Consider the following 22,103-nt stretch of genomic DNA (forward strand, 5'->3'; position numbering starts at 1 on the left):
AGACTCAGGGCAATTCTATCTGAAGGATATATGCCCTAATGGCTTCATATAGCCCTGATACATGACGTTTATAACCCTAGCCAAATGTATACCACCACCATTCTCTCTTTCCCACATCCATCTACCCTGCAAGTGTTTTACGGAAAGACTATACATGCTCAGCAGCAGACCAGAACTCTACTTTGCTGCCATTAGCTCTAAGAACATATACATTCAAAGATGAACAACATGCGGCTCAAAACATTGGTCTTAACAGCTTCCTTTTTGAGTTCCAGATGCAAAACAGAACAGTGGAATATGACTCAATGATACAAATTTTTTTTTTCTTTTTCTTTTTTTAAAGCAATTGACACTCAATATTCCCATTTTTGGGATTAAAGGCTGTGATTATGCACTCACTTAAATATATTGCATGTGTATGCACAATACACAATGTTATAGTACGTAGGTCTACTATATACAGACCTAAGCATAGTTATACCTTATCAATAGCATTACACACCATATACAATATATTTTCTCTATGTATATACACATATACACTGTGTAGGTGAGGCCATAGTAAGAGATATAAATCATACAGTAAACTTAAGTTTGCTCTTCAATACCAACCATTTCTATATTTTCTTTAGTGACTGCTTTGAGTTTATCTTCCATGCGCTGCAAAGACTGCATAAGTTCATCATTTCTCTTCGTGAGGCACTTGTTCTTTTCCAGAAGAGGTTTACATTGTTTCTCAGCTTCTCGGACACGCTTCAACTAGATTGATAATAGCAATTAATAATTGTAAATAACCCAAATTAAAGATATTTTTTCTCCCTCCCTTGTTAGAAGTATTTTTGTTACTTCGCTGTTGGACTACCTTCCCAGTAAAACACCACACAAAGCGATCTAATGAAACTGATGCTTACAGCTTCCAAACTTCACTTTATCTATAATTCTCAAAATACAATATTTGTTTCCAAAAGATGGCTTTACCTATGGAAAAACTGAGGCACAGAGATGAAGCAAACCTCCACAGCCAGGCAACTGCAAAGCTGCTACTAAAGCTCAAAATGACCTGTCCTTCAGCCACAAGAAACCCACTGATTTTTTCATTAAAAGACAGATTTCCATAGGTACCAACTCAGTCTGGATCACAGCAATAACCTGGCTTTTTAATGGCACACAGTGAAATACTTGTGCACGTGCACAATGAACTTTGTTTTAATCAACAAATCACATAACATTCAAACAACAAAACCCGTAAGATAGGAACACATCTTAGGGCTCGCTTGAAAGTTCCAGCATTGGTTAAAACTGCAGTTGGATGGAACTAACCAAGAGATACTGGTTAAAACTGCAGTTTTTCATACCAGCTAAACCGGTATGAAAGCAGTGCATTAGGATTCCTAGCTCAGGAATAAAAAAAAAAATATCAAGAATTGAATTTCACCACCCTCATCCTTAATCACAGAAGTAGAAACCTGGGGAGGTTAAAAAGCCAGGGTGCTGACTTCAACACACAGGTACAAACACCTAGCAGTGAAACAGATAAAGGGGTCAAATCTCTATTGGCCATTCTCCCTAGATCCAGTACTTAACCATTCTCAAACTACTTGAATACTGAACGACAGACACTACTTCGTTTACAAGGCGAGTCTCGCCATATATGGTGCACGCTCAAAATGTCAAGGAGGGAAGATAAGTGTTCAGATAGAACCTACAAGCCTCTCTGCTTCAACTTGCATTGTAATTTTGTACTCATATACCTTCAATAAAATATATGTTTAATTGTAGGGTAAAACCCAATTCTCAGCCTCCTGAGTGACTAGCCTGATGGATGGAAAAGGAAACGCATATTCATTACTGGCTATCACCCTTGGATCCTCCTCTCTTTACCCTCCCCTACAGCTCACAACCTCCTCTGTCTAACAGCACAAAGCTCACACACCAGTTCGTTTCGTTCATCAACAAGCAATGTATTCCTGTCTTCCAGCTTCCGGATTGTGGCATTCAGCTCTGCTATCCTCTTCTGGTTTCTGCGCAAATCCTGTTCATTGGCAACAACACAATACAGTTACTGACTCTTTTCAAAACACACACCAGTCAACTTATCTGTCATTATCAACAAACTATATTTACGGATTTTTATAGTGTTGAACATGCTGGCAAAAACATATATATTTTTTTGGAAGAAAGTACCAAGTTTGGGGGGTGAGGGATATTTTAATTGAAAATTTTCAGCTGTTTAAAATATAAAGAGAAAACAACTGATATTTTTTGTGATGGGGAATAAAAAGCAAAAAGCTAAAAGATTCTAATTTTTATTGCCTTTTCTTCTACATTGCTTCTATTTGCTGAGCCACTAAGTCAGGTGAAAAAGCAAGGACATCTCTTTCAGTATCGACTGCATGTACTTTCTTATTCTTCATTTACACTTGCTGTGTAAACATCATATATTTAGTTGCATAACCAGTGAGTTGCATGCTTTGTGAATGACAGCAAAGGCTGTAACATGAAGACAGAGAAAAAAGAGGATCACCTAAGAGTCTCCCAGGTTCCACCCCCAAGCCTTCTTCCTGCCCCTCCCCGCCCATCTTCCAATTCCATCTAGTTTTAAGTGTGCATGCTATCCAGGTAGCTGTGTCCACGGAATGATTCCTTCAAAGGGGCACTATTTATTCAAGAAGTTTTATATTAAAACACAGAGCTACGGAGGGAACAGCCTTCTCAGGCTTTGTCCCATTAGCATTCTCTCTGCAGAATCAATCTATGGATATAACTCCTCTGTAGTGAATAAGAATGGGAGCGTTTCCTGAGGGCCTGAGAAAATATTCAAACGAGAGAAACACAGCCCTGTTTCTGTTTTGCAGGGGCCAGCAGAACCTGCGTACAGGGCTGCTGCAGTGCTCCGAGCCATCTCCAGCCCTTCCTGGGATCTCTCTCTTGGGACTGCTCATGTTACACTCTGCCTCCTTCACCAAGAAGAGCTGCTCATCCAGAGCTTCCTTCTGCAGCTGCAGCTTCTGCACGTAGCCTGTCTGTGTCTCCAGTTCTTTCTCCAAGGAAAATATGATCCTGTCTTTAGCCTTGATCTCGTCCATCTGAATAAGAGAAACAAAAGAACAATGATATTACCGTGTAAAGACAACAGCACTTCAGCCTCCTTCAATCCAGTAGTGTATGATTTACTCAGTGCTGTATCACACCACATCAGACCTGTGAAACAATGCACCTGGAGGTTTCAGCTATAACTGTACGCTGGCACAGTAGCAGCCTGACAGCATTACAGAGTGAAGGCCAGGAACTCAGCATGGCGCAATGCACTAATAGATAACTGGATGAAGAGTTCAGGCTTTCATATTGCATTTTGGTCAGTTCTACTAGTGAAAAACAAGCCTAAACTCTGACAAACCAAAAAAGCTTAGACTAGCTCCTGCTCACGTAAGTGGAGCTACAGTGGCTGAGCCAGTGGCCTGATTCTCACCAACAGAAGGTCTGTGCGGACCCAGTATTTCTTAAAGCTCACTGCCGTGCTATTAATCTTTTTCCAAGTGCAAACTCAAGGCTCTTCATTTTATTGTTACTTAATTTCTACCTAATATCCCAGGACTATCCACGACAAAAAGAAGTGCCTCTTATTCCATTTCATAAGAATGACGGCTGAGAGGAAAATTTTTTATTAAAACAGATTAGGAACAGCCCATACAAGTCCTGCAAACATAAAAATTCAAAGCTGCTAATTTTATTGACCTCAAGAAAATGTGGTGAACCAGAGTTTGCAAATCACACTGGCAAAATAAAACCAGTATTGTCTTGAAATGATACAAATCGTTCCCTGAAAACAAAAATTACATGTATGCTAAGTTTTGCCTGAAGCTTTAAGTACCAAAGATACTTTCTGGTCTTGCAGCTTTCTAGGCTTGCTGAAATCTTCCCCGAAGTATTATTCAAATGCATAGAGCTCGATCCTGATCTGCATTAACTCGATGTCACTCTGATGTAACTGCCTCCACTCTGATAGCAAGGCAGTGGATTTGGAAACCACTTGTGTAAGTCAGATAAAAATAATTCTAGACTTGTTTGAGGTTCTTATGCAAGTAAATAGCCTGCAAAAAAGCTTTCCATCAGTTGCTAAAGATAAAATCATACAATATGTAGACAGAGCCTGAGTGGATCTTAATGTTACTAAATGCCTAGGTTTTATCCTGAACTTTACTATAGTTCCTTTTTATATTAAAACACTGGAGATATCATAGATTCTCAATTTCAAATGAAAAATAAAGAAAAGTTGTTCATCCTCATGGCTACACAGAACTGTGAAGGGGGATCAAAGTAATAAGAAGGGTCAAAATTCAGAAGGCAGATATGAAGAATCCTCTACTACTAGTCTGTACTACATGACTGAGCACTTTGGCAACACACGAATATACATCCAGAAAAAGACTTTGCATCAGGAAGGGAAAATAAAAAGTATTCTTGACAGTTTAAACTACCACTTCTTTCACTTAAATGTCAAATCTTTAACTGCAGTTTTCCAGCCAACCCTTCCACCACTGCACACAGGTCCAGCTCCACAGATGACAGGGAAATGCAGCAACTTGCAGCACTGCTGGTGTGACTCTCAATTTGCTCATTTTCACTAGTAATTACTGAAGGCTACACCAAGACCAAATCCAAAGGTACCTCCCCTCACGGCATGGTTTGCTGTGGCCAAGATACCATTGCCAGGGCTAGAGAAGATAGCAAACTGCAAGTGCAGGTACAAACACTCTTTTTTCTTACACCCTGCACTGCACAGCGTCAGCATCTCAGCAAGCCAGTTCCTTACAGACTAGGCCAGTCCCTCTCTTACTTTAGGGTGGTAGCTGCCACCACTGTTGTTGCTTTAGCTAACCCATCATGATCTATTTACTGCTGCTGAGCAACAGTGAGATGCTTATAACACTTTTGCAAACCGAGGTGAATTACCAAGTTCTGTTATTCACAAAAAGCTAAGAGGCACAAGAGGCAAAACTAATACAGCGTCAGAGAACACATGAACTGTTTCGGTTACTGACCAGGCGGCGAATATCCCTTTCGCTCTCCCATTTTATTTTGGAAATGGCTTCCTGGTGGGACTGATGTTCACTCCGAAGATCTCCAGCCTTGATCTTATCAGCTTGGATCATATTGTTAAGGGCCTCATCTACCTGCTTTTTGGCAGACTTCAGTTCAGTAATTTCCTGCAGAAGCTTAAGGCGCTCAGAGTCAAACTGTTTTCTGGCCTCTTCACGAGCCTCAATGGTCAGCGCTGTCCTTACTTTATCACTGCTCCCATCCCGCAGCGCACACAGCGCTGACTTGAGGCGCTGGATTTCACTGTCTCGGACTTTCACCATCCGTGTCATCTCCTGCTCATGCTGTTTGATGAGGTTCTCCCTCACAGCCTGCAGCTCCTTCATTTTCTCCTCATGGAGTTTGGCTTTTAGCTCTGTGATTTGCACTGTCTGCTTGCGCTGCTCCACCTCACGGATACGCTTTGTTTCTTGAGTCTTCTCTCTTTCAAGTTTCGCAACCTACATTGAGATAAAATGAAAGTCACCTGCTGCCAACATAAAGTAATTGGAACAAGCCCACCCAAACACATATCCATGTCAACTTGAGGAAGACTCTGCTGCAGACCCTGGATGATCCTCCATCCTCCTACCACAAAATATGGGCCAACTCCTGTGGCATTCACATACATTTTACAGTCTTTACTCAAGTCACAACAACCTTGTCTTCTCCAGGAGCCTTGCTTCATGCAGTGACACTACACGTACTTTCAATATTTCCTCCGGAAATAAGACTCCATATATACTCATGCATCTGTCTAACAACTTTTTAACCCATTAGTCAAAATGAATCTATTTTGTTCTTGCTCTGCTCCTCTCCTTTCCAGTGTTACTCCAGCACATTCAAATATATTTCAGATAAGCTTTTTTTTGGTTTTGTTTTCAAGATTTTCCCATTCTTGTAACTCTCATTATTTTAGGCAATCCTTGAAGTGATATATCTAGTAACAAAAATCTGCACTGGCAACTTTCATATTGGAATTCCACAGCTGCAGCGATAACAAAAGCAGCACGACTCAGAACATAGTGGAAAGCATTACACAAGCTGCCTGGGCCATCAGTTTTCTGGCAACCAGTCTGTGGCTCCTTAAAAGAATAATTAAGCCTTGCCAGTGTGCAACAGATGAATTGCAAAGCCTGCAGGGAAAACAAAACTATCAAAAAACATTTTTGCTTTCCCAGACTGTCATTGACCATTTCTGAAAGAAAAGGAAGCAGAATGAGTTTGACAGAGGATGATGTCTGCTTTGTTGCAGCTTGCAAATCTTGCCTACTTTTAAAGGTTGCAAAACAATAGGTATAAATCTGGGAGAATGCCCCTAGAGATTCTCAGAACACCAGATAACACAGAGCTCGTTATTCTTGCTTTCATTCAGCTTCTCCTAAATGCTACAAAACAACTTCCACTATACTGTCTAATTCTTGTCCGAGATTACCGGTATGATTAACCTTGAGATACTGGCATGAACATCTGTACCTAAAAGAAAGAAATTATGAAAAAGACCTCTTAGAGGCTGAAGGATTTGTGGTTATTCAGGTTTGGAAGCTAAAGACAAGTCAGTCATTCTAGGTTTATTTGCCCAGGATATATGCTTATCTGCAAAGGAATCAGAGAGTCAGGTCGATGCACTTCTATTATATTCCATTTGGAAAAATGATGTATCTCCAGGCCTCATGTTTTGAAAAGGCAGCTGCCGCCAGGCTGCAGGTGGGGATGCCTAGCTGCAGCGAGCACTGCCTCCAGTTCACCAGATCAGAATTCACTGGGAGTTATTAAACAGACATTTGTAATCTTCACTGCTCATAAAGCACACTGCTAAGCCAAAGACTGCCTTAATCTGACCTACGTTTAGGGAACTTTAGCACTTACCACAGAAGGGTTTATTGCACAAAAGCTACACTCTGACTACCAAACACAGACATACCGTGCTTGCTACTAGAAGCATCTCTAACTGAAGAGGAAGCAACACAGCGGAAGCAAAAGGTATCCTTCTTTGCAAAGCCACTTCAGCATCTCCAGTGGGAAAACTGATGCTGCTTGTAAGGATTTTAATAGAATGCAGTCAGGGTACATGCAGAGTAGGTGTAAAACAACAGGCAGTATTTTATACTCAGATAGCAGCCAGCCCATTACCTTCTTACAGGTTACAAAAGCTGTAGTAGTGTAAAGAGATATTATGTGTTTCGCAAGAGCTGTCCTAGCATAGACAACACAGAGAGAAAAACTCAGCAGAAGATGCAGGCAAGAGCTGAAGCCGCAGTGCGCAGCCCTGAGGTTGCACCAAAGGCTTCTGAAGGGTGTGGGAGGCACCTCAAACCTTCACAGGTATATCTAGACTGCAGGGCCATGGCAATACTCTGCATGCATGACCCTCAACTGGCTTTAGACTAGCTGTACAAATCTAAGACTGTACCTCTGGCAAACCACTGGTACCCGAACACGCCATAAATAACGCATACAAACCCTAGCATACACAATGCAGTTTAGATGCAGTGCAGATGGATTACAATGGTTGACAGGGATTGTCATAATAAACACCCAAGGAATAACTGACTCAACTTTGAAATAAGGCCATGTCTTGCTGAAGTATCAGCCATTCAAAAAACAACAACGGTACACAATTTCTAACCACTAAGTGAATAAGATGAATCCCAATAACTGGAATGTGGCCAAAGTGGCTACAAAAGACATATTGCCCCACTTGAGGCCCAGAGGGTTCTTAAACTTCTACTTCAGTAAGAAGAAGTCTTTTGCATGGAAGCAACAAGACATCCACATTAAGAAAATGTTGTATGTGGGGAAGAACCAGACCACAATTCTAGGAAGGAGTTGTGCTGCCTCTGTTGATTGCTGCGAAACCGTCTTTTCTACGTGTTTCTCCCCTTCAGGTCAGACACTGTTATTTAAAACCAAACCTTCACTCACCTTAGATTTCTCCTGATGCAGCTCAATTTGAATGTCTGTTAGTTTGGTCCTGAGTTCCTCATTGGCAGCCTGTAGGGCAACAATCAGTGCCTCAGGCTTTTCGCCCTTGCTACGTCCTTTTTTAGACATGGTTTCTTATCAGCGAGAGTCCACGTGTTTAATTATTTCAAAAACGGACTGCCATCTTTTTCTGTTCCTTTCAGTGCCAGTTAGTTCAGCACCTACTGAATGACATTCCTCAAGGTCCCGGATTCAGCTGTTTTAGAAGCCCTGCAAGAAATAAGACATTATTATTTGTCAGTGGACATTGCAGCACGACAGCTCACATGGTTATAGAACACAAGAGAGTACTCAATTGTCCAAACACTGCAATATTTGTCTGAAAACCTGCAAGGGAGACCCCAGCACAATCAGGCTTCTGTATGCAAGCCTACCATATTAGTGGAGATTCCATCTATGCCCTCTTTCTCTTCTCTGAAAGGGGGACCACACAATGAAGACAGGACGTTGTTTACCATAAGGATTAGTGCTGTTGAGCACACAGCACCAGAAAGGATAGGTCATTTAACCCAAGCTTTACGGTCAGAGACAACCACAAAGCAGGCACTTCAATCTCAAGGATCTACCAACAATATCTTCCTCCTACCATTCCAAATCCTTGAGCCCCCCCCTTAGGATTCTGAACAGCGATTGAAATTTCATGCCTACGCAGTCACTCAGACATTCCTACGACATCCACAAAACCTGCAGAAATTACATACATCCTTTAAGACAATACCAGACTCCGCAGTAAACAATGTCATCATAAACTGAACAAAGCAGATTCACTACTTCCTGCCATCCTGATCCTGCCATCCTGAAAACACCATCCTGTATCACCCAGGGCTTCCCATGTTGCTCTCAGCTACAATACCTCTGAAATCCTGGCAGTGCATTGCACACTCACGGCTACAAATGACAGCAGGATCTGATCCATATTTCCCACAGTGCCTCATATTCAATATTGGTAACAAAGGATCTAATCATGCTAGTTGCACAAAGGCTTTTTCACCAGGAGGGCGGAAGGAGCACAACATCAGACCAGAGCCTGCTGTAGATGCAGATGATTGAGAAAAAAAATGGGCTTTAGAAAGCAGTTAATAAAAAGGGCTTGTTCTTGTCACGTATCATGTGGTACAGCACATACAGACCAGATTTAGTGCTGGCTTGGAAAAAAATCAGGCCAGATGGGACAGAAATGGTTGTGAAAGCAGAAATCTTTGTCTGTCAATGCCAAGTGAATACTAACACATGAAGACTTGTGGGATTTGAGCAAAGAATGACGCTTTTACCAGATCAACCATGCAAAGGATGACTTTTAAAACTGAAAACAGCACAGAAGCAAAGCAGTAAGGACAACAGATTAAAAAAATCTCAGGAGATTATCTCCTACAAAGGGGAAATGCTTCTTTGCTGTGGCGCTTATGATCCTCAACCACCCTGAAAACAGAAAGCCCTTTTGAAGACTCCGCTGGCCCAGAGGCAGCCTTCGGTATACAGAGCTGTCTGTGAAGTACATGGGGCACTGTGCTGATGCCATTAAACATATCAGCTCAAGAAAATTAAAACCACCGTAGCAGTCTCACATTGAGGGAATAACATAACTATAATAACTCTTTCAAAACCTAGTAATCTATTTGGCAATGCAACTGTTTCAAGACTGCAAGAAGCGTCTGTCAGATGTCCATAAACAAAATGACCAGCAGAATTATTTATGATGAATGACTGCCAAGTACAATAGCAGCTGGAGTGCCTCCTACCAGCTTTGCCTTCCACCAGCACGTGCCCATTTCGTCTGTAGGAATTACTGTTGGAGCTCTTGGAGCCATGAAAACCTCTGGTTAAGCAAAAGAGGGCTTAAAAAAAGCACTAAAAAATCCTATGTGCAGATTTCCATCCAAGGCATCAGGATTAAACCCATTCCTAAACACAGTAAATTCAGCCCAGAGTTCACAAGTAAAGAGTCTATTTTGTCCCTCTCCCCAGAAAATCCATCCAGTAAATTCAGAAGTATATAGCTGCACACATTTCTTTTGAGATGCATCTTGAATGAAAATCTAAATGAATTCACTGAAGAATTGACTTTTTATGAGAAGTGGTAATGCATTGGTATAGGCTCTGTAGTATTTATCAGCAAGAGATCATGGTTACGCTTTAACTTAATTACAAACGCTGCTATATAATAAGGCACATTCAAATCTCAAGGTTTGTTTGTTGGTTATTGTTCAGGTTTCTTGGTTTTTTTAAAGTCAGTTCAAGCTTAGCTGCATGATATAAGAAGGCAGAAGTTGTTTGTTTATATTCATATTTCCAGGCGTCTGAAGCAAATATTAGTCTCCTAGCATGACAAGCACTGGGCGTGTGGACAACAGTGTGCTGCTTCCTGTGGCAGAACAAGCCATAAAAAACATAAATGCCTCCAGGAAAGCACTCCATAATCTTTAAGACTGAACATAAAAATACAAATAGAACTGGATGAGCAATCCCACTAGAAGCTTCTTCCCATCTAGTCTCTTTAATCTTCCATCTTCCTTCTTCACGACAAATTTCACCCATTGTTACTTTTCTTTTGACTTCCAAGCTTTCTTTTTTAAATTCTTTTTTTTTTTTTTTTTTTTCCTTTTACCCGCTGTTTGCTCAAGGTATTTCTTTTCCATGGCTTTCTAGGTCACCTTCCTGTTAATACCTGGGTTTGGTAATATGCTACCAAAAGTACAGACGAAAACTACACCTATACATGCTCCCGAATAACACCATTATCCTTTATCTGAAGTGGCAAAGGAACATGCCCTCAGCATCACTCCCAATGATAACCTGTGGCTAGTTCATTTTTCTCCCTTTCTCCTCCAGTCATTGGTTGCTTTGTTTTCTCCAAGCCAAGTAACAGTTTACGTAAAAAAAAAACAAAAACAGGCTTTGCATATTACAGAGGCAGAGAAGTACCTTCCTCTGTCTTTACAAGGGACATGTAGGGATAGAAACACCTCAGAAAGAAGCAAGCACTTCACCACCACAGCCTCCACCCTGCTGAATCTAGGCCCTTGGGTAGATGTATCAAAGTGTTACAGAGCCCTGTGTATCTGCTTCAGAGATGTTTGGGATCAGATAACCATTTTCATCAGCTGCTTTCACACTTTTATTCTCTGCTACGTTGCCCCTACATCATTTTGTCCAGAGCAGGACGACAATCTGTCTAGCACCTTGACTATGAAGTACATGGGTCCCCTTATGGAGACACAAAGCCTCCAGAGGTTATGCCCAGAACTCAGAAGCGAAGAATAGAAAAGGAGAGTCCAATCCTTCTCCTATCACTCATTTGCCTGTTGATTATACCCTAAAACCAAACCTCAGGCTGAAGATTAAAACACAGGGGAACACAGCTGGGGTTGAACATTCTTTTTCTCCCTCTTACAGCATGTGTTCTGCTGCTGAGGCCTTGGGAACAATTGCTCCAGTTCTAATTTCTCTTTAAGCCAGGCATCCCTTTCCCAAGAAAGCCCAATTAACCGCCCTCTGGGCAAGCAGCTCCCTAACACAGGAGACAGATGTGCCCTGTCAGCACACCAGCTGCATTCCTGGCAGATGAAGAGGCGGCTCTGGGATGGCTGCTGAAGGCTGAGCCCTGACAGCATCAGCCAAGAAAACCCAAATCCACCTCAGTTGGGTAGCCACGCTCACAGCCACAGTCAGACCTCAGATCTATCACTGCTATTGCAAGCCTGACCACAACCTAATGCTCTGTGCGCTGCTTCCCCCAAGCTCACACTGAAAGGCTAGCATCATCTTGAGCTAAATGGCCTTCAGCCTTTGAGGAAGTGAGGCCAACCAGGATCAGTAGGGGCAGAATTCATCTGCTAACACAGGTTTCCCACCTGGGCTTGTCCCCTGCAGCTGCCTTTGCAGTCAGTTCAGAGACACACTTGCTTGTTCACATCAGGATAAGGCAAGTCATAGCCCTCATCTAAAAAGATCCAGGACAAAACAATCCCACTAAAGATACCTAAAAGATTGTGGTAGGGTGGTGCTGAGCAGTCCATATGAAAGTCTTCTCTGTGCTTTTCGAGGCTAAGAAGCTCATGCAAACTGTGCTCAGACGTGTTTCACTGGACACCTTTATTACTGAAAACACTAGGCAGGCTCAGCCCCAAAGAAGCGCACAGAACAAGAGCCTTGTACCCAAGGCAGTCCAGAGGTGTAGTGGGGGGAAATGCTCTGTTAGTACTGTGGTTTCCATGGTTATATGGAAGATACTTTCTAAAAAAGCATCAGCAGAGAGCCCTCTTGCTGTCTTCCCCTGTAAAGATGTAAAAATCACTACCATCATACTGAATGTTAATGTGACCAGTTGGGGCCAGGCTATTCCAAAACAATCAGTCCTTAGGGAAGGCCTCTGTCATGAGAGTTGAGAGCTCAAAATTGACTCCTTTCTCTTATTGGTTTGCAATGAATGAGAAAAGTGCAGAAAATACCTTCCCAGTCTCACTATAATGACAGTACAAGAGAAGCAACACACTCTTTGTGGAGGAAGTTCAGCCAAGTACAAGGAGGCAGGACTGCGTACCAAGCAAATGGCCACAGGTGGGTACGCTCCAGTTCGTGCATCTGACAGGCAAGCCCATATTTATTTCACAGCAACTGCCTGGGGCATGGTCAGAAAAACAGCTGAGGCCATCATTCTCTTACAGCGTTCCAACAGTTCCCTGCTTGACTTGCCCCACTTGTAGCAAGAATTTCAGCCATTTTATCCTGTTTTATTGCAGTAAAGTGCATTAGAGGAATCTACCCAAACCATTTTTTTCTTCAGAACCATGTTTTTTCCATTAATTATGTGCCAGATCCACTGAAATGGGATGCCCAAATTGTGCATGCAAAATGAATGTCATGGAGGTGAGAAACATACTGCTCATGGTGCATGTAACTCGGCTGTGGGTGCAAAGAGGGTTAAGGTCACGCACTTATAGACTAATACACATAATGTAAATTTTGCCTCTGCCCCGGTAAACACATTCTGCAATACCTAGACACACAGACCTAGGTTCAAGTGCATACATCCAACTTCAGACTATGCCTTTTCTAGTAATAGTTACTTGGTAGTTTGTCTACAAATTCCAACACACAGTGCAAAACCTACACCAGCTCAAAGAAGCCTTTAATACAGTAGCCCTGAGCTCTTTCTAGCCCCAGGGAAATAATCCCGGGCACACTATCCTCTGTGGGACTAGGATGTACTGTACTCTGGCTGCTGACATCAGGTTTCAACTGTCATGTCCACAGGTAACACAGGAGAGTTTCACTGGCAACTGGTAACTCAGAAGAATTGGACCAATCTAATAAACCATTAAACGAAAATAAAATCATGTGGTGTTCCCACTGCTTTTGCCTACAGCTGTTTTGAAAAACAAAATAAACAATCTGCAAAACACGATTTCAAGAGAAGCCAAAAATCAGAATGGAAGAATACAACCAATCCCTTTTTTAATCTATCAGCACAAAGCTAACTTTCCACTTGTACAGAATGAAACAAAAGAAATGAGATTATTACAAACAGATACCTCTGAGACTTAGAGTTTCCTCCTCATTGCAGTTGAAAAAGACCTGTTGCTATATTTTGGGAATTCCTTGAGATTCCACAAAAAAAACTTTTTTCTTATGGGGAATCAAATAAAGAGTGGGAAAAGACCAGGCATAGCAATCCCTCTGCCTCAACCACTGCTACACCCTCCACAGAATTTAGAGAATCAATCAAAATCCCTAGAAAACATGGTATACACAACACTGCTTTCTCGAGAAACAGGAGATCTGAAGATCGCAGAACAGAATAAATTCTGCTCAGGCTTAGTTTTACATTCCACACGGTAGATCTCATTCCACACGGTAGAACTTCAAATACTTAACAATTTTTCTGCCTTTCCAATGCAGGAGGTAAATCATGTCCATTATTTTACTGCTTCCACAATAAACTAAAGTGCTGGGATTTTGGGGAAGTGTTAGCTGTTCTGCCAACTATCACACTTGCTCCCAATTGCTAATAGCATAAAATAAAGTGTACGCATAATTGTGAGGAAGTGTTATCCATGGGCTTTGAGCTCCACACATGGACGTGCCCCATGTAATTTTATCATATCCCTCAACAATAAGATTCAGCTGCAGCAATAAGATGGGAAAGGTGCACAGCTTTACACTGAAAGAGGGTTAGTTTGGTTTAGACAGAAGAAAGACATTTTCTAACTGCGAGGGTGGGGAGACCCTGGCCAAGGTTGCCTAGAGCAGTGGTGGCTCCCCCATCCCTCGAGATGTTCAAGGCCAGGTTGGATATGGCTTTGAGCCCTCTGATCCAGTGGGAGGTGTCCCTGCCCATGGTGGAACTGGATGGGCTCCAAAGGTTCTCTCCAATCCAAACTGTTCTATGATTCTATGACATGAAGATACTGGCTATTGTCCAGTTAGATGTTAAAAGATTCCCTGAAGTCTTCGCATTTCCTAGGACACTCTTTAGTAGTGCTGCATTTTTCACTAGTGGAATCACCGAGTTATGAATCGCTTGTTTATTAAATGTTTGGTGATACCGTCTGTTAGAATCCAACTTTATGAGGGTCTGCAGCTTCTTCAGTCCACCCTCCTTATCCATGAAGGAAGCGTTTCCTGCACCTCCGTAGATCAGCTTGAGAATGGAAGCTGGGAACAGTAACTACGACCTATTAGGATTTTTTCATTATGCTATTAAATCTGTCCAGCCAAACTAATTCAAGCCCTAATTATTGCTTTCCATGCTCTCTGTGTTAAGCCATATAACAATTCTGTTCTATAATTGTTTTCATGGCCAGAACATGGCAAATTTCCCACGCTAATAGTTTATGTGTGTTTTATTCCACCAAATGGTGATAAAAGGGTCTTCAGAACAAGTTCTAACCACTCTCTGCTTCTGACTGTACAAAAAAAATCACAGATTCTTAATCAATACCACTGTAATACTCAGGAATATTAAATTACCTTCAGAATGGAACTTGCCATAACCCTCAGACTGAGGCTCTGCATATGGAATACAAGATGGATCTGATGCTGTTAAGCCTCTCATGCTAAAATCACCATTGGCCCTTGCTGTAAAACATGAACCAAAAAACTCTACCCAAGGAGCTGGTAGCTCCATAGAAAGAGTCGAAAGGGGACAGAAGCATTATTGTTATCCACAGCAAAGCTGAGGAGATTTGTTAAACCAATATTCTAGTATTCTGTGGCTAAAACACATCTGTCTCTCTGTCTCTTTTTCATACAATTATTGCCCTCAAAGTTGCCATAACACGATGCACTGAGAAGAGCATTACCAGTGAAAACACAAACCCGTGCCCTATCCTGAAAGGAAACAGAAATTTTCTAGAATTGGTATTTTTCAGAATGAATGCACATGGACACAGACTAGACACACTATCTAAGAATGGCAAGATTGTCAGGAAAAGGATGAACTCTACCAACCTGCCCAGTTCATTGCAAGGGGGTCTAAAACATCATGCCAGTGGTTTTATACTTGGAGCATTACTCAGGGCCCATTCTTAGTTTACTAAAAAGACAGTTTTGTAGATGTATTTTATGCACGTCGGGTCACACTCAACCACTGCCAGAGACTCGTACAGCCTGAAGAAGAAACATTGCAGTTCCCTGAGTTTATAGTATCAGGCTCTCCTTTCTTTGATTTTCATTTTAACCAGACAGCAAAACCATCTTTATTTAACTGAAATGCATATAAACAGGAAAACAACAAACAGTGAGGGAAAGTCCATGTCCCGCATCTTTCTCTGTGAAACTCTTCTTTCTCTTGATTTCTAAGGCTGTAACCATGATTATCTACTGTCTTACAGGTCTCAGAGGAGGATATCTTACATTCACTACTAAAGATTGTCATATATTTAAGCAATTTTTCTATATAAAGAGGGTCAACTTGTGAAAGCTTTTGCCATTTTTAGCTCAGCTCATGTACAGGCAATAAAGGCAGATATTGACATTGGCTCAAGTAAGAAAAATCTGACTTCTGGCCTATTCTGTGTTCTCAGTTCCCATTTTGTGGCAAAATAATCTGAATATTCCCATTATCAGGGAAGCTCGGCAAAAATTAAGCCAACATGAATCCAGTTTGTCTCTTCACATCAGCTTTTCAGCAGAAATGTAAACGCGAAAGTGAACACCCCAGCAGCCATTCCATCCATCTTTTAGAGTCAAACTACCTTTAAAAACAAAAACACTGCAGTCAACATTCACTGGAAACACTCAAGATGATTCACCTATGCATACACTGTGATCGGAGTTGCTTTTATTAATTTCTGAACTGCGTTTCTTGCCCTTCTACCACACGCTGAAGGGCAGGTTCCTTCAGCATCCCTAGAGCCTGCGAGCTCTTTCACAATGATCTGAAACAGCACTTAGACCAGATAACATGAGAAATCTTCCTCTCTATTAGTGGCACTGATCAGCTGTGGGACCAGTAACTGTCACTCCGTGCCCTCTCACAAAACAAACAAAAACATACATCATACATGCTCAGTAGCTCTACTCAAGGGGAAGTACAGGACTCCACAAATAAACAAGCAGGATAAAGTGAAACTCCTGTTACACGTAGAATTTATCCTTATCATTTACTATTAAAAACTACCTCTGAAACTTATGGGATTATTTCTAACTGAACCATGCTGCTTTAAAAATGGAAGCATTGGCTAGTACTAGTCCAGCAAGCAGGATTCTCCTCTCATGTGAGCAGGGGATGGGCTGGATTCTCAGCTGGCAAAGGTATAGGTGTGAAGCACCACCCTCTGAACCCAGCCGCAATGACGGTTCATACATGATGTGGAAAGTACCAAAAAATTAAAATATTTCACCTATAAGACATTCAGGATACTGTCTTGAACACACAGATTTCCATTAAGGCTGCATCTGAAACCAGAAAAATATCTTATCAGAGAGAATTTAACAGCCTTTAAGCTACCATACATCATTTCAAATCAGTTTCCAACGCTTACATCTTCATTGAGTTCACCAACCACAGCCTACTACGCAGATCACCGACATCGACTGCACATTCCAGGAAAGTGGCAACATGTAGGTCACGCTGTGACCTACAAAAACAGATGATGCAATTCAAAAGGGATCTGCTAGCACAGAACCTTGCAAACGTGGGCTGAATACCACTAGGTCAGTAAGACATACCACTGGGTATGCACAGATGTTTATTAGCTGTCAGTTGTGCCTCTGGAACATCTTCTGACACACTCCAACCTTACAGGTTCATTCTTAAAAGCATTTCCAAATTTATTAATGCAGCCTAGGCTACCAAACAGTAATCAGCGCATGGCAGAAAAAGAAACAATCTAGAAGTCCTGACTCTACCTTTTCTCCCAACTTTATCTGCTCGCTTGTTATTACCCTACACCACCTGGAACCTCAAGGCAATTTCCAAGAGCTGTTTCTTCTTGTCTTCAGTTTTAATTTCCGTGTTACTTATACCTTTTGTTTACAGCCCATGCAACGTGAGGTTTAACAAGTTTTTCCCCTAAAAACTGAAAAGAATATTAAAACAAACAATTTCAACAAAATTCAACCAACAGCTTGACAAATATAGCACAGGTGTTAAACAGTAACTGCGAGATATTACCTCTTAGGTGAAAATGGGAGACAACCTGCATTTTAGCATCAGCTCTTCTCAATTAATTTTATTATTTTTCATAAAATAATCTCAGGGGCTGTTATACTTTGTGTTATCATTTTCACATAAAAGGGGACCTGGCACACAGCAACAGCTGTTCGAGCTGAACAATTTCCTCAGGTACATCGGTTTGCCCATGTCACTCACCACAGACTGACATTTCATCCAAAGTTAGAAATGGACTTGTGGTCTATCCAGCCTTCATTTGTATTCCTGTTTGTTGGTGTTTGTTACACTGTTAACTAAGGAACCAGACTATGCAGCAGAGCACTAAAATGTCTGCTGCATTCATTTGCCCCTTTCTGATTGAACCACGCCATGTGGATGGTTGCACAGACCCGATCGCTTTGTTTCTCTTCTGACAACAGCTGATTCAGGCTGTTTGACACACAGAACTGGCTGTGATGTCCAAACATGATCTTCCAGATAAAATACAGGTCCCACCATTTCCAAGACGTGTGAGTTCCTCAGCTACCCACTGGCAAACCAAACGCATGGCAAAGAAATCACACAGTGCTGTTGATTTTAGTGAGACAAGCTGACAGCCTGCATTCCTGAAAGTGCTTGCTTGTCGTTCCTTTACCTTTAAAGTTCCATGGATGTTTTAGAATCCAGATTGCAGTGATCCACACTGGTCTTCCGTCATTTACAGAGAAGCTGGATTTACACTCATTTAACTTGACAGCATTCAGTGCAGCAAGACCATAGAGCTTCTTCATGACTCTTCCAACACCCTGCTGAATTTTCTATTTAGAGCCCCACCTCCTGAAGCAAAGATTTCTAGTCCTCATATTTTAAAGGAGAAATTCAAATACACCTTAAAGATACAGGAACTAGAAGTACTAAAAAAATTAGTAGTGATGACAGAGAACTGCAGAAATGCTTTGCAAGATGTAGACGATTACTAAAGAGAAGGCAGCAGAGAATCCGTCTCTGAGAAGATAAATTTTTTACAATGTGGTAAAGACCAGATCTTGAAGTGATACAGATTTGTAAGGAACTTTGAAGAGGTTATCTGCTGGGAATATGACCAAGCTATTGATTTATAAACACATAATGCAAACATGGCACTGTAAATTAAAGCAAAATAATTATTTATTAAACAAAACCCATTTTTTTAAATAAAAACATTTGTTTTGTAGCCTTCCAACCCAAATATTGCATTGCCATGCACAAAGATTAAAGAGAAATCTGATGGAACCCAGATACTAAGAAGATACTAAGATACTAAGATGACTGAAGATACTAAGAATGACTGACTAGAAAGTGATTCAACACTCAGATATCTGATAAGGACTATGTTGCTGCCTCACGACTTGACCAAGCAAATAGAAAGCACAACTACTGACCACAGTGAAAAATGACCACGACTCAGTAGTGAAAGCCAAGGTGGAAGCATCTTCAGTCTCCCACAGTTTGGTTAAAACGAGGAGGAAAACATAAAAAAAGTTATAATTAACAAGCTATTCTGATTTCAGCCGAGTTATACCAGCCTTACGAGAGTAGAATCCATCACCAGACCTTTTCTACAGTTGGAGAACTACTCTTACACACTTTTTAAACCACAATATCAACTGCCTATCAAATGGATGAATAGAAATCTAAACTGCAAATTATTCTGGCATCATTTTGCCAGTTATATTTCACAGCATTTTCCTGACTTCAATACCCTGAGGTCACTTATCCTTTGTAATGACAGAGAAATTATGCAGCATGTTTCTAGCTACATTAAGTTCTTGATAATAAAAGGTCTGGCAGAACCCAGCATACATTTAGAACCTACAACAGCCAATCACATCCTTAACACAGAGCCACATTTTAGCTGTACCTTACGTTCAATTCCTAATAAGTAAGATACAGAAGTTCTTATTCAGAAGATTATTTATCTGGGAATGGTCTCTGGAAGCAGAGGGATTATCAGAAGCCACTAACAGGTGATAGGGACAAGTCCATCAGAAGGAAGGCTGAGGCAATGCATTCGTAATATCAGAGAGCCTGAAGTCCGGCTTGGGGCGCACACTGTGGAACTACCTGGCTCGAATTCACCTCCAAGGTGAGGCCATGTTTTCCTGTCTTAGGCACTCATGGAACAGTGAGTCCAAGATCAGCAAGTTAGAAAGGTTGCAGCACGCCACTGGCAGCCCAGTCCTCTCAGCTAGGTGCTCTGCCGACAATCAGAGCACGCCAGCAGTCCACCACACTGCCACAGTTCTGGGAAAAGGACAAGGCCAAAGGGGCAATCGCATCATAGCTCCCGCCAGTCACCATCAGGCAACAGAAACTTTCCAGCCTTTCCTCCCTGAGGCTCCTCCTCAGGATTTTGCTCATTGTGGACACAAGGATGGAACTGGCTGCAACTCCCTAAACTTGATTAGAATCATACAATATCTTGAGTTGGAAGAGACCTATAAGGATGATGAAGTCCAACTCCCTGCCCCTCGGAGGCCTACCTACCACTAAACCATCTGACTCAGAGTGCCATTCAGATGCTTCTCGAGCTCTGACAGGCTTGGTGCTGTGATCACTTCCCTGGGGAGCCTGTTCCAGCAACAAACTGCCTTCTCGGTGAAGAGCCTTTTCCTAATGTCCAGCCTGAACCTTGCCTGATGCAGCTCCATTCTGTTTCCTCGTGTCCTGATGCTGGTCACCACAGAGATCAGCACCTCCCCTGCCCAACCCCCTCGAGGAAGGTGTAGATGGCGATAAGGGCATCCCTAAGCCTTCTCTTCTCCAGGCTGAACAGACTGAGCCATCACAGCCACTCCTCGCGAGTCCCGTCCTCAAGGCCCTTCACCACTCCAGTCACTGAGCTCCGAGAGCATGATGTCCCCGTGCCAAGGCACCCACGATGCCTGATGATGGATGCAGAACCACTTGCAGCACACTTGTGTTACGCCCTCTCCAACAACCACCCGCTAACTGCTCTAGGGCTTCATCAAACCAAAACCAGTCCCCGAGAACCCCTCAGAACCACCAGACGTTCACCTCAAGCCCGTGCTGGGTCGAGCGCCAGCACCCAGCGCCCAGCAGGCCTGCATTTGAAACCCATACGTGGAGCCGCAGGCCAAAGAATAGCGACAAAACCTGAGTCAGAGCAGCAGCAACAGAGCTCACGTTATCGCCTGCAAAGCGACAAAGCCTCGGGATGGGAACCTGACCCAGCGAAAGGTGACACCAGGCGCGGGGCGGCACCGCCATTCAGACGCGTGAACAAACGCATCTCGTTCCTTTCTCTCTCGCAGAAGCTCAGATTAAAATTTTAAACGTACGCCTGCCTCCGCTCCCGGCCCCTCTCACGCATTCGCCCTCGCGGTAGAAGAACAGAAGCGGCCGCAGAGGGGCCCTCGGAGCCAGGGACCCGCGCGGCGCCGCCCCGACCGGAGCCGCCGCGGACAGAGCGAGGGGCGCCCGCACTTCGGCCCGCCGCAGGGCCGCCACCGGGGACGGGCTGACACGGGCGGGGGCGCCGCGCACCGGCCCCGCACCCCGCACCGCGCACCAGCCCATCGCGCCCTCCCACCTCCCACTCCGCCCCCGGCTCCGCACCTTGCATCTGGCCCCCCATATCTCGCCCCGCGCCTCAGTCCCCGCAGTCACACCCATCGGCACTGCGGGAGAGACAATGATGCGGGGCCAGGCGCGGCGGCCACACCCGCGCCACCCGCCGCATGCCCGCATCGCGCCGCGCCGCTCACCGTTCGGGGCAGAGGACGCCGGGCGCCGCGGTCCCATCCTTCCTCCCGGGCCGCAGCCCCCGACCCCGCGCGGCCCCGCGGCTGCATCGCGCCGGCGCGCGCCCCCCCCGCGCCGGGCCGGGGGCTGCGGCGGCCCCGCCCCGCGCCGCAGCGCCGCGCGCGCCTCGTTCTGGGGAGGGGGAGAGGGGTCGGGCCGCGCCCCGCCACCCACACCGCAGCGACGGCGCGTGAACGGGAGCTGCGAGGCCGGGCAGGCGAAGGCCACTGACCTCGGCCCTCCCGGTGAAGCTGCGGACAAGCCTCGTTCGCGTGAGGGTCCACGGCCATTCCGTGTGAGAGACCTCTGCGAGGACAGATGATGAATCAGAGAATGGCTCGGGTTGGAAGGGACCTCGAAGCCTCCAACCCTCCTGCCAGGGGCAGGGACAGCCCCCACTGGATTAGGGGCTCCAAGCCCCATCTAACCTGGCCTGGAACACTTCCAGGGATGCGGCAGCCACCACTGCTCTGGGCCAGGGCCTCCCCACCCTCACAGTGAAGAAATTCTTCCTTATATCCAGTCTAAATCTGCCCCTCTCCAGTTCATACCCGTTGCCCCTTGTCCTATCACTACAAGCCTTTATAAACAGTCCAGCTTTCTTGTAGCCCCTTCAGGTACTGGAAGGTCACTATAGGTC

General features: G+C 43.7%; 1 protein-coding gene across 5 annotated transcripts in view; it reads right to left on the minus strand.

The window, feature by feature from the left end:
* The window catches only part of JAKMIP2 (janus kinase and microtubule interacting protein 2), a 47,319-nt gene extending 25,758 nt beyond the window's left edge, over positions 1 to 21,561 (minus strand). For all 5 annotated transcript variants that reach the window (XR_008452202.1, XR_008452203.1, XR_008452205.1 and 2 more), the window contains exons 1-6: positions 21,427 to 21,561; positions 8,005 to 8,274; positions 5,043 to 5,540; positions 2,877 to 3,086; positions 1,934 to 2,032; positions 613 to 759 (exon numbers count right to left, since the gene is read on the minus strand). Coding sequence is in view for 1 of the 5 variants with exons in the window: in XM_054079453.1 (XP_053935428.1) it covers positions 613 to 759; positions 1,934 to 2,032; positions 2,877 to 3,086; positions 5,043 to 5,540; positions 8,005 to 8,133 (1,083 nt within the window). In the remaining 4 variants the exon portion in view is untranslated. The remainder of the gene's footprint in view (positions 1 to 612; positions 760 to 1,933; positions 2,033 to 2,876; positions 3,087 to 5,042; positions 5,541 to 8,004; positions 8,275 to 21,426) is intronic.
* Between the last annotated feature and the right edge of the window lie 542 nt (positions 21,562 to 22,103).

The sequence above is a fragment of the Cuculus canorus genome, chromosome 14 (assembly GCF_017976375.1).
Source record: "Cuculus canorus isolate bCucCan1 chromosome 14, bCucCan1.pri, whole genome shotgun sequence".
Classification (NCBI taxonomy): domain Eukaryota; kingdom Metazoa; phylum Chordata; class Aves; order Cuculiformes; family Cuculidae; genus Cuculus; species Cuculus canorus.